The 13,511-nt window shown below is 40.5% G+C and overlaps 1 protein-coding gene across 1 annotated transcript in view; it reads right to left on the bottom strand.

Moving 5' to 3' along the window:
• The window catches only part of LOC124606481, a 76,881-nt gene that overhangs the window by 20,733 nt on the left and 42,637 nt on the right, over positions 1-13,511 (bottom strand). Inside the window, exons 3-5 of the mRNA XM_047138464.1 lie at positions 11,229-11,410; positions 10,732-11,049; positions 9,696-10,619 (exon numbers count right to left, since the gene is read on the bottom strand). Coding sequence (XP_046994420.1) covers positions 9,696-10,619; positions 10,732-11,049; positions 11,229-11,410 — 1,424 coding nt within the window. The remainder of the gene's footprint in view (positions 1-9,695; positions 10,620-10,731; positions 11,050-11,228; positions 11,411-13,511) is intronic.

The raw sequence follows: 13,511 nt of genomic DNA on the forward strand, positions 1-13,511 counted from the left end.
CTGGGTTCCGATAGTTACAGAACATTCAGTATCCTGATTGTATTTATAAACGAGAGTGGAAGATTTTGGCAAAATAAAAGATAATAAGAGGCATATTCAAAAATCAAGTGTGCTGTGACCATAACAGACTGGGTTTCTTTGTTTTCTGAGGGTTGGCAATACTGAATGGTAGAAGGAGATGCTCTGATTGTATTTATAAAAGAGAGTGGAAGATTTTGGCAAAATAAAAGATAATAAGAGGCATATTCAGGAAGGAAGTGTGCTGTGACCATAACAGACTGGGTTTCTTTGTTTTCTGAGGGTTGGCAATACTGAATGGTAGATGGAGATGCTCTGACCAAAACGAGCATCTCAGGAACACGTTAGTACGTAAACTGATGTTGTACCGTCCATTTCCGTGGAAGATGTCGGTAAGAGATCCCGCCAAGGGCAAACCACATGCTGTGATCTGCTTCGTACTCCCGAAAGAATTAACACGTACTGAAATTTTCTCGCGAATCAAAACGGTATAAGGAGAAGTTGTTATGAACGGAAGGGGTGTGTGTAAGATGTCTAGAAAGATTAGTGGAGACAGAAAAAGTGGTGATTACGAAAAGAACAGTGGAGGACTTCCCATTCTGACTTATGAGTTGGTGCGAAGAATCGGACAAAATGTTCGTTAAGACTGTCGATTGACAGTGGATGAAATTTCTGCAATGTTTCCACAACTCTGCAGAACTCTCTCATACAAGACACAGAATTTTTTGGAAGATAGGTTCCAAAACAGCTGACAGAGGAGCACAAAAAAAAACGAACAAAAATCTGGTTACTAGCGACCGCTAGTTTCTTAAGCGACTTGAACTGGAAGATGAGGACCTTATGAACTCTGCAGTGACTGGGATGACTTGGAGTGAAACGTGGGTGGCTCACTACTAGCCTGAGACAAAAGCAGAGTCGTCACAGTGGCGTCACACCAGTTCCCTATCTGCCAAAAAATTCAAAACCACAGATTCGGGGAAAAAAAGATATGGCCTCAGTATTTTGAGACCGAAAAGGCAGCATTTACGTTGAATTTATGCCTCAGGGGGAGAACATCAATGCACAACGATGTTTTGAGTCCGTAAAAAACCTTAAAAGGTGTAAGGTGTCAGGCAAATCCAACACCTTCCATGAAAACCCTGACATGATAAGCAAATCCAGTAGTATGTCACATAGCTCCGAATAAATCGTGACATTAAATTAACCAAAGTAATACGAGTAACGAGTGAGCAAATGGAATACCACAGACTAATACAAGAATGCCTAAATGCATGTCATAACTTCCCACCGTGAGACAAACGCAGTTCCGAGGGGAGAAACGAGAACAGAAGCCGAGAGCAGAACCGTGTTAAGCTGGAAGGCCCTACGATAAGGGACGGACACCCACGTCTCCAGTTAACCGCTAGGACCACCCCCCAGCCCATGTTAAAAGATAGAGCCCTCAAGAAGAACAATATAGATCTTACGATAACACTAAAAGGACCACACCAGCTGCAAGTTTTAGCGTGAGACTTTTTCGCGTCTCTGTTACGTTACAAACTTTAAAAACATTGCTCCACCACAAAAAGTATAACGTTTCTCATTGGATGGACAGAATTTTTGTAGGCGGAGCTTAAGGTTAACATTGAGACCTTGATTGCTCAGATGAAAACACAGCCAGATAGCTTTTTTAAACCAACTACGGTAAATTGTAGTAAGGAGAAGTTAGGAGAGAGTTGTTTCCGAGACGGCGAGGTGAGCGGAGCTGTGCTGCCTGCCACCTCCTGACTAACACCGACAAGGTAATGAACGCATGTGATGCCACATAACAACGCATAAAGCTTCACTCAGAAATGCAGAAGTCTCATCTGTTACACCCCCATTTTGCGTAATACTAGTGTCGATCTCAATTAAAGCTCATGGTGTTCACATTTGCCACTTGAAGTAAAAATCTGAAATGCGATGATTTTTCTGTTATATAGTTATTGAGAAGCCACATCAGCCACTGTAATTTACGACAAGTTATATAAGTAATTAAAGATAATTGAGGGTCACTGTAGACCATTTTTATGGTTTTCTCTTTTGTGAAACTTAATTTAAACCTAGATTATAGACGTGATATGGCATAGGTCATCCTTCGATCCATTGTAGAACTTGGAAACCCATTCAGGGAATATTCGTTCACATTTTTGTTGAACGCAGTTGGTTTTTACCATCCTGTATTAAAACATTTCCTTTTATCAATAGTGCAATTTATATACAATGTTTTGTGAGGAGAATAAAATTTCCAATGGTAAACTTAACTGCTTTTTCGACGTTATTTTACCAGCTAACTAAAAACAGGAAAGCCTTGAACCCCTTCCACTAAATTTAGTTACTATTAAGATTCTTTTACATGGAGTGCAGTGGAGCTGACGCTGAAATCATTAAGTATTTGGTCATATCATCGCTAGTCTCACTGAACTCTTCTGAACTCTAGATGTCATGTGTGGTGTGGCGTCTCTTTACCAGCAACAGGTCCCAGGTTCAAACTAGTCAATTCCCTAAAAAACACAATCAGAGCATCATGTGCATAAGTGGTAGGGTGACACAATATAGAACAAACAGACACCACACAGAATGTTAGAAAATGGCGACCCTGCCAGGATGGTAAAGTACCATGATAGAAGGTCGACCACATACCTAACTAGGTCAGAAAAATATCCTGTTAAAATTTTTTTTTGAAAGGCATAAATAGTTGAAAACAGTAGCTGCAGCGATAGATAGTGAGACATTATAGCAGTGACAATAGCATAATTAAGTTATGAATTTTAAAAATTGTTAGAATAAAGTTTTCTCCTCAATGCAAGCGGACAGGTGGCGGATACATCGTTGACAAGTTGGTTCTGACCCAACAAGTAAGTGAATGGATTGTCAGTCTTGGGTATAATAAGTGTCAAGTTGTGTGAACAAAAAGTTTATGAAACGCGTGAGATCGTATGAGCGCATGTTGACTCGGAGTAGGGCGCGTGAATTGCTTTTAAAGCAGAAAATAAGGGATTCGGAAAGGTTAGCAATGGCAAATCGAGACCTTGACCGAATTGAGGTAGAGACCCAGCATGAAAATGGACAGAGAATAGAGGACAGTACAACAGATGATGCAGTATCGCGAGAAATAGGACATATAACGCACCATAACGTGGATAATGTACGTCAAGGCACAGAAAACGTAAGTCAGCATACGACAGAGGAGCAGGAAAGTAGAGAGACAGTCGATGAGGATTTTAACTTGCGTCTTGAATACGTAGAACCCATAGTACAAGTAATCAGAGCTCCCTCACCACAGAGTACAAGGAATGCGAGCAGAAACGTGTAACAGTACAGTTCAATGCAATCGGTTGCGAACCAACACTTGGCCGAAAACACAGAGCATAGGACATCGGAAGGAAACGCAATAGGACCCACCAATCTGGCTGAATTATTACAGCAAATTACGGAAACCATGACAAGGCAAAATAAAAACATAGCGAACCAAATTCAAATTCAGAATGCAGAAACCACGAGACAAATGCGTGCGATTAAAGAACAAAACAAAAAAATTCAGTTACATCGAAGTCATATTGAAGATGAGGCAAAAGAATCTCGAGAAGTGATAGGAAACTTAATAACAGGTCACAATCAATTGAGAACAGACATTGACAAGGTACATGCGGACGTACAAACATTGCGTAATAACATTCAGGACGAGATCAAAACATTACGTAACAACACCCAGGGAGAAGTCAAGAAACTAGAGAAACAGATAAACGAAATTACTAGACAAGCAGCATGTACAGCGCGTGAAGTTGTTGAAAACAGTGTGTTACACAAACGTATCACAAAAGCAGCGCTGAAAAGATATGATAACCGCATAGTCAAAATAGAAGCGCAAACGAAACGACAATTTCAGAAATTGCGAACAGAGTTGTTGCAAACAATTGAAGAGCGTAGTGAACAGGATCGAACAAGCACTGAGTCTGCAACCACATCCGTATCTGTAACAGCACCGGAAAAACAAGCAATCAACGAAGATATTACGCATTTGCGATTCCAATCACAGGCGGAAAGTAACATTCGTGAAATCAGACAGCCTGCACAGCAACAAACACGTTTCGAAGTTCTTGATGAACAAACGTCATCACAAACACATGCGGAACCACAAATGTATGGTGCAAGACAGTTTGGATCGTGCAATGAAGCAGCGAGGTTAGCCAGACTAGATACCGAACCAATACCTGACAATGGAAAGCCAGGTCGCGAAGAGTTCAGTGCAATGCATTCAGCTACACGTTCACAACCGATGGAAGAAAATTATTGCGTACCACTCCAATGGTACGACGCAATGGTAGGCGAAAGTTACAGTGGACGATATCCAATGGATCCACCACAACCGGAAAGAACGACGGGAGAAATGATCAGAAACAAAAGTGGCGAAGAATCGTGAATTTCATATGGAACTATGACGAAGTACGACAATTATCATTTCCTCACAGTCAGAAAATTTCAACACTTTCGAGAAGGAAACTCATTACATCCACGAACTTTTATTGATCAATTCCGAGTAGGATTACCAGAACACTGGACGTTAGCACACAAATTAGATTTTATATGTGCACACATGTCAGGAACAGTCGCAGAAACCATGCAGAATGTTGCAGCGACATGCCGATCGTACGAAGATTTCAGAGAGAAGTTTCTCTCACGATATTGGTCCAGCGAAGCACAGAACAGAGTGAAGTACGAATTATTACAGAACCCATATTTTGAAAATTGAGGAGAGAAGAGTCCCGTGAAATTTTTCGAATTAATAGCAAAGAAAAATCAATGCTTAGATGTACCATACAGTGACGGAGAATTGATTAAATTATGCGCGATGAAGCTACCATTGAAATACCAGGAATCATTAGTAGGTCGTGGAGGGAATGACGTCGAAGCATTTAAAGGTATTCTAAGGGAACTAGAGTTCATATTTTCGGAAGATGACGCAAGAAAAAGACGAAGCGCACATGAAAACGAAAGCAAAAAGCAGTGGAATCCACAAGACACAGTACGAAGAAACAATAATTACGAACTATGTGATAACTTCGCACCAAGAAACGACAATAGATTATCAACAAAGAAACCACTATCAACAAGCTGAACAACAAAAGAGAATACAGATAGAAGAGGTGGAGGTAAGCCCACCAAACTCCGATAAACGTTAGAATTGACAGCTAAGCGCCCATGCCAAAGAGAATGTCGCACCGACCCAGGACAATTGCAGCACCTTGAACAGAGAAGTAAAAATCTTATCACGAGAAGAGAAGAAGGAAGAAACAAATCCGCAGGGACCAGATGGAAACGAAGACAAGAAAAGAACAATATCGTGCTGGGACGAAATTAATTGGGAGAATACTGACGAGGAAGATGAATTACCAGAGGCATGCACAACGATTGTAGGAGGAAAGGACGAAGTAATGAGTATTGCAGAGCTATTTGAGATGAAAACCAGGGAAAGCGAATTCAATGAGGATAATGCGCAGTCGACAGAAGTTGAAAATAAGTTACGAGTGGGCACACAACCCAACGTATATAATGAAGGAAGTTATGAAGCGATAATTAGAGCATTTAGACGCAATTTGTGGAAGTAGCGACGAAGAAGGAGAAGATAGACGAGGATGAGGAAAAAGTAGAAGATGTTGAAGAAAGCGTAAATGAATGAAGAAATAGAGAAGAGGAAATAAAAGAGAGAGAAGTAGCAGTCGAAGCTTATCCTACAGAAAGTTCGAATTCACAAGGGAAATTACTAAAAAGACTCATGTATGATTCAGTGGAGGATTCGTTGATGCAAGAAGAAGAACAGAACCAACCCTTTCAAATTCAACCAACTGTGAAGGCCATGGTAAAGCATATCCCAGTCAATATTGTAATTGATAGCGGAAGTGAACTGACCGCGATCTCAGAAAATTTATTCATGCAGTGTAATGCCAATGAAGAATTGCCAGTTCTGAAAATACGTAAAATTAAAGTAAGAGGTCCTATTAGAAACAATGCTGCGGAAGTTACGAGACAAACAAGGTTAACTCTTTCGTTTTAAGGTCAAAAGATCGAAGCCAACTTCGTGATTATACCTAAACTAACTGTAGATTTGATTATAGGTGCAGATTTTTTAAATGAGATACGAGCGATAATAGATATGGGGAAAGGTAGCGTAACATTCAGGAATGTCACACTTCTCATTGAGCAAAAGCTAAAATTAGAAGAAATACCAGTTATAAACAAACAATTAAGAATGATGTGAGATAAAGAGGATGAAGAATTAGAATGGTATGCACAAAAGGGGGAATCACCTCAACTCATGTTAGAAGTCCATAAAGAAATCGACGAAAAATTGCAAGAAGTTCAAGGTATTTTGGAACACAGTAAAAGAGAATTAGAGGGTATTTTACAAGATCAAGCAGAGGTATTTTTACCTAAGACTGGCAGTATTAAACACTTTCAGTACAAGTTTGAAGATTAGTTTTATTACTGGTAAATCATCAGCACAATATTTCAAGATTATGTTGCAGATAAGATCGTCAGGAGAAAGAAGAATGAAGAGAGAGGAAGGTGGGAAAAAGAATGTAGTTTCAATAAAAACAAAAACAAAAATATCACCAATAGTGCCATAGATTAAGGTGAAGGGATAAAGTGTAGATAGTCTAACAGCATGAAATACTAAAATGCTATACACCACAACACTACACAAAAATAAAAAAATCTAATTTGAGGATTCTTGTAGATGTTAAGACTCAAAATATCTTAGAATTGTAACATGGAAAGGGTGCCGAAATTTGTAAAGCTTTTAAGAAGGCGTAAACCAATGTAGGTACTAGACATATGTTAGATGATTATAAGTAAAACTTTTTGTAAGAACCATTGTAAAAACTCCAGCAAGGACGAGATGCAACGGCCCACAAGCTGCAATGCGAGAAATATCAAGAAAGGAAAGGACGTAATTAACAAGACACGATTCCTACAAGGCAGAAGCGTCGAGAGAAGGGAAAGGACAGCGAGACCAACAGAAGGCCCTTGTAGCCGAATTGGGCAGTAAATAAATCTGCTGCCAAGCTGAACCACAGGGTGGCAGAACCCTGTTGGGACAGAACATGGAACCACACAACGGCGGAACCCTGCAGAGACATGACAGGACACCGAACGCCAGAAGGGTCTCCGAACGCCCCAACTCAGTGGAGCAAGCAAAAAACAGCCCAACGAGAAGACCACTTGGGCAAGCCACCACTGGCAAAAAAATATGTGTAAAAGTCACACTACTACTATTAAACAGCACGCTGATGCACGAAACTGAAGAAAACTTCCACAAAGTAAAAATGACATGCCCAAACAATTTATCAAACTGTTACTAAGAGGAGAACTTCAAAGCGACTAGTTATCAATAAATATTTCCATATCCTGCCCAGAGAAGAACCAAGAAGCAAGTAAGAAGCAGAGAAAAAGCAGGAGGAATAGAAGTTGAAGATTCGCAAGATTGAGACCAAGAAAGAAGATGGGTGAAGAATAGACGACAAACCTTCCCATATCCCTATCCTATTGTAAACTAGTCGTCTGCAAAGTATTACAACGAAATACGACCGCTTTCAGCGACACATAACGATGACTTTCACACATACAAAACCAGTAAACCACGAGATTCTGCACTCACAGCTCCATTCCAGTATGGGACCTCGACAACAGCAACACACACTTGCAAAGCCAACAAGGAACGACGAACGAAGCTGTGCATCAAATACTTGCCCACATACATCTCTCTCAAGTCCATCACCTTCGTGCAAAAACATTCGCCAACCTCATGCTTAAACATTCGTAGGATTGTGTGAATGTGTGAAATCAAATTATGTGATGTAGGAATTGTGCAAAGAAACGCTTGAAAAACTAAATAAGTTAAGCACACCAGACAGCTAATAAACTACAAAATAACAGTCATTGACTATGGACTTAAGTAAAAAATAGACTATCGGTAAAATTACGTCATTAGTTCTGAAATGGACAATATATAGAGATCAAAAGTAATGTCGCGTCCCAAGCGTGGGTATTGCGAGGGATTGAGCAACATGGTTCGTGGATGGGATTTTAGCCGGTTGACCGTAGTGAGAGGGAGACTTTTGATCTGGCTAAGATGTATAAATCCCTGGTTTTCACAAGGCTAGGAAGGTGGTAGAAATTAAAGTCTTGATAACTTTAACAAATTGCAGTTTATTCTAACTGAATACAGCTCACCCTAACTGCGCGGTGATTGCATTCACAGGAAGGCCAAGTCTAACACAGAGACGGTGACTGACTCCACCGTTCCGACTGCCTACTAGAAGTTCTGCAATGTTTCTTAGCACCCTACGTTAGAGTCCCGCGGCTACGCCCTGACGCGCTCCAGCGACTATCTCTGGCTGCCTGCCTACAGCCCGTCCCTCAGCCCATGTCGGCTGCTGCTATCACGCTCTAACACTTCGCCCTCACCAGACAAGACCCGACACGACAAGCCCTCAGAGCGGCATGCTCTCGGGTTTTGTTAGCGTTTCCCCTTCGACCCCGCCAGCGCTTGGCATGACGTAGCGTCAAAGGCAACGTGTCCTTATTTGGTATCGTTAAAGCATTGTTGTTGCTATTGTTCTTCAGAGGCTGAGTGGAGGGGCAGAGGCGCCTCTCCCTATATGGTCACGCACTGCGTCCTGAGCCCTTCATTGGCTCCTCATGACGTAGTGCGGTCCCCACCAAGGGCCCTCTTTCTTTCTCTCTCCACTCCCAGACCTCTCTCTCTAGCCAGGAATGCTTACTGTTGATACTTTTTAATTGATTGCTTATCATGAGTCCCTACACAGACCTTCGTTTGTATCTGCTGGCTGTTTGCTTTCTTATCAAGCGCCGCTGCCCAGCAGTTTGACTGCCGCCTCGGCTGACCCCTCGGCCACGCCTGGCGTCCAGCACTACAACTTTAACTTCTTCCTACGTACTATTCTCAAGGTACTGCAATTAGACTTGGCTTGTTCCTGTGGTTACAACACCTCCCCCGCCAGGGAAATTGGCGTTACTCCTAAGAGTACCATCAATTGTGGTTCTCTCAATTTTATTTGCTTACATTTTCTTTTGTTACATCAACACTTCATATGTTTCTTTTTCTTTTCTTTCATATACACTTAATTCCATAGAGTTCTTTGTGAGACACAATAATTTTATACATACATTTATCAAGATACACTTTTTCTTTCCAAATCTTTGATACAATTACAATCAAGGTACATTTTTAAAATCATTGATACAAAATACCATTTTCATTCAACAAATACGTACAGTTTCAAAATGGACAAAACACTAAAATTGATTACAACTTTTTATAAGACACTTTTAATATATTTTACCTTTTGATTGACTTAACGCCTGTTTCTGAACAGAACTGAATATTCTTGGTTTTTCCCACATCTTTCGTATATTACTACCTCTTCAGTGTCTTTATTAGCTTGTCTTCTACTTAAGCTAGTCTCTGGATATTGATTTACTATAGTGTTTCTTATACATACTTTTCCACAACAGTTACTATCGTCAAAGTACTTCCATAAACTTTTGAAACATTCTTTACAGCATTTACGATTTTTACAACAACATGTTATTACAATGAGAATGACTATTGCTATAGTTATGTATGTAGTTACTGAGTAATGGGTAAAGTATCTGGAGTATTTTAGTTCCTCCTCCTGCCTTTCTGCCATCCGCTGGACATCGTCCAACCTTTTCCCAGCGACTTTCAAGTCGTCTAATTGTGTTACTACCTGCTCCAGTGGTAAATCTAAAGTTAGCATTGAGACATTCTTCTTTTCTTCGTTTACTACACAACAGTCAAATTCTAAATTAATTTGAGGTATTATATCCTTCTTTGTTACGTTACTATGAATTACTCTATCTGTTTGTATGAACACCCTCGTTCCATACCCTTTACATTTGCTATAAAAACTTATCTTTCCTACCCCTTTCATTAATAAATCCTTCGGGGGTTCCTTTCCACATAATACTGTCAGTCCTTCTTCCTTAGGAGCTACATATAGCCATTCGTTACTGTTTAGATGGGTCCAAAGGCTCTGATTCAGTGCGACTATCTTTTGCACACAATCTTCTGGAATTTCTCTTACCGGTTGTAATAATTTGGCTTCGCATTCCTCATGGTCGAATGTCGATAGCAATGCAAATGACTGTCTGCACAGTCTTTTGTTCGTACTCAATTCTTTACATTTTAAATCATCCACAGAAAGTTTCGCGTATTGCCTTTTGGATTCATCTATCAGTAGAAATTCTTTCTCTGGCTGTATGTATATGTACCTTCCTTTCATATTTGGGATCTCCTTTGGTAATGGGAGAACTCTGTACAAATTGAAATTATTATTGTCTATTAAAGGGATATTAATTACGTACCCTAGTATGCTACCGGAAATGAAAACATCTAGATCGATTATTCTTAACAAGAGGTAGCCTGACGACTCCGCGAGAGGAACAGGAAACTTCACGTCTTTTAATTTGTCTCGGATTAAACTTAGATACTTCACAATTTGCACTGGATTAATAATGTGAGGCTGAAGTATTCCCTTTTTGAGCATTTACAATGGCATTTATCATTTGCTCGTACTCTTCTTCGATTTGGCCAACCACTGCCGCTAATTGTAATACTTGTTCCGTTACAGCGGCAAAAGTTGCTACCTGTTTGAAACCCATATCTGTTTCCTTCACGTATTCTTTCGTGAACCTTTCTAGTCTCTGCATGCCTGTCCTTAGAATGTGTTCATTTGATTCTAGTGTATATACTGTTCTGTTTACTCCCGCTAATGTGGCCCTTACCACTGCCACTTGTTCCTTAGTTAACCTCAGCAACCCTTCAGAGTTCCTTTCCATAGCATCTATTCTTTCCTTATAGTACGCTGCGTCTGCTTCGTCCAATGTTCCGAACAGTATCTTACTTACCTGTCCAACGAAGTTGAATACTCCTCTCTTTCTTCTGGTTTTGTGTTTTGTGAGTTGCTGTACGAGTTGCTGTAGCCCTGTAATCTTTTCTGCGTGATGTGTAACTTGCTGATCTAATACTCTACATTCTATTAATCCAACGTTTAATTGTTTCAATGTGTCACGGCACCTCTGTACCGCTGCCTTACCGTACCTCTCTGCTTTTTGAAATCTTTCTGTTATTACATCTAAGTTACATATGTGACTATTCTCCATGTGGTACTGTATATCTCTATTTGTCCTACGTGATCGTAATATAGTCCTGATGATCTTGGGATTGAGGTTACTTTGAAATCGTTCGTTTCGTATCCTGATGCAACGAAGCCGTATATTGCTACCACTATGATGAGTTGCATCACTTGCCATTTGAGTGCCATACCTGAATTTTAAAAGAACTGTTTCAGCCTGTTGCCATGTACTTTTGTTTCCTTATTTCTCTTAACTCTTATAACTACGTTAGGGCCTTCCACTTTTAACACTTCAAATGGATCTCTCCATTGTGAATCTAGTTTCCGAGATCTACCACGTCTCACTGATTCGTCGTGTAATAACACCTTGTCCCCTACATTAAATTCTTTTGGGTTCTGCTTCAGATCATACTGTCCCTTACTGATTACCTTACTCCTTATAATAGAATCCCTAGACACTCTATGGGCTTCCTGCATTCTTGCTCTTAGCTTATTGACATACGAATCATAATCGTAACTTACCTGCGGTGTTTCTTGCTGCAGTACTCCTGGTATGTTAACCTTTTTTCCGTACATTAACTCGAATGGTGTATAACCTGTGCTGCTGTGTGGTGTAGTGTTGAACACAAAAATTGCATACGGCACCCATTTGTCCCAAGAACTTTGATCTCCTGTTACAAAGTGTCTTGAGATATTCTACAATTGTTCTATGACTCCTTTCTAGAGCACCATTTGACTCAGGGTGGTACGCTGTAGTATTTATACGTTTTACCTTCAACAATTTACATACACTTTTAAACACGTCACTCAGAAAATTCGATCCTTGATCTGTTAACAAAACTGATGGAATTCCATATCTTAATACTATATTTTCTACAAATGCTTCAGCTACAGTTTCAGCGTCTTGCTTGTCAATCGGGACTGCTACTATGAATTTACTCAGATCGTCTTGGAATGTTAACATGTACCTTTTCCCTATACTAGATACATCTAGTGGACCCACTATATCCACTGCACATTTTTCAAATACTGTTTCAGCTGTGTCTGTAGTTTCTAAAGGCATCCTTGTTTTCATTTGTGTGTTTTTGTTCTTTTGACATGATGGACACTTCCTAATATAATTTTCAATGTCCCGCTTCATTCCGCGCCACTGCTTGTACGCTTTTATCCTCTCGAATCTCCTATGCATTCCCTGGTGCCCTCCCAAGGGACTATCGTGCATCTCCTTTAATATACTCTCCTTTTCTTCGGGGCTAATTTCCTCATTACTATTTGTTTCCTGGTCTATCTCACCTGACACTTGCGCTTGCCGCACGTTTACGGAACTCTGTTCCGCCTCAGCTTGTGCTACGGAGGTTCTTTCTGCCTCATCAATGCACAACGATGTTTTGAGTCCGTAAAAAACCTTAAAAGGTGTAAGGTGTCAGGCAAATCCAACACCTTCCATGAAAACCCTGACATGATAAGCAAATCCAGTAGTATGTCACATAGCTCCGAATAAATCGTGACATTAAATTAACCAAAGTAATACGAGTAACGAGTGAGCAAATGGAATACCACAGACTAATACAAGAATGCCTAAATGCATGTCATAACTTCCCACCGTGAGACAAACGCAGTTCCGAGGGGAGAAACGAGAACAGAAGCCGAGAGCAGAACTGTGTTAAGCTGGAAGGCCCTACGATAAGGGACGGACACCCACGTCTCCAGTTAACCGCTAGGACCACCCCCCAGCCCATGTTAAAAGATAGAGCCCTCCAGAAGAACAGTATAGATCTTACGATAACACTAAAAGGACCACACCAGCTGCAAGTTTTAGCGTGAGACTTTTTCGCATCTCTGTTACGTTACAAACTTTAAAAACATTGCTCCACCACAAAAAGTATAACGTTTCTCATTGGATGGACAGAATTTTTGTAGGCGGAGCTTAAGGTTAACATTGAGACCTTGATTGCTCAGATGAAAACACAGCCAGATAGCTTTTTTAAACCAACTACGGTAAATTGTAGTAAGGAGAAGTTAGGAGAGAGTTGTTTCCGAGACGGCGAGGTGAGCGGAGCTGTGCTGCCTGCCACCTCCTGACTAACACCGACAAGGTAATGAACGCATGTGATGCCCCATAACAACGCATAAAGCTTCACTCAGAACTGCAGACGTCTCATCTGTTACACCCCCTTTTTGCGTAATACTAGTGTCGATCGTCAATTAAAGCTCATGGTGTTCACATTTGCCACTTGAATTAAAAATCTGAAACGCGATGATTTTTCTGTTATATAGTTATTGAGAAGCCAC

The sequence above is a fragment of the Schistocerca americana genome, chromosome 3, assembly GCF_021461395.2.
Source record: "Schistocerca americana isolate TAMUIC-IGC-003095 chromosome 3, iqSchAmer2.1, whole genome shotgun sequence".
NCBI classification, from domain to species: domain Eukaryota; kingdom Metazoa; phylum Arthropoda; class Insecta; order Orthoptera; family Acrididae; genus Schistocerca; species Schistocerca americana.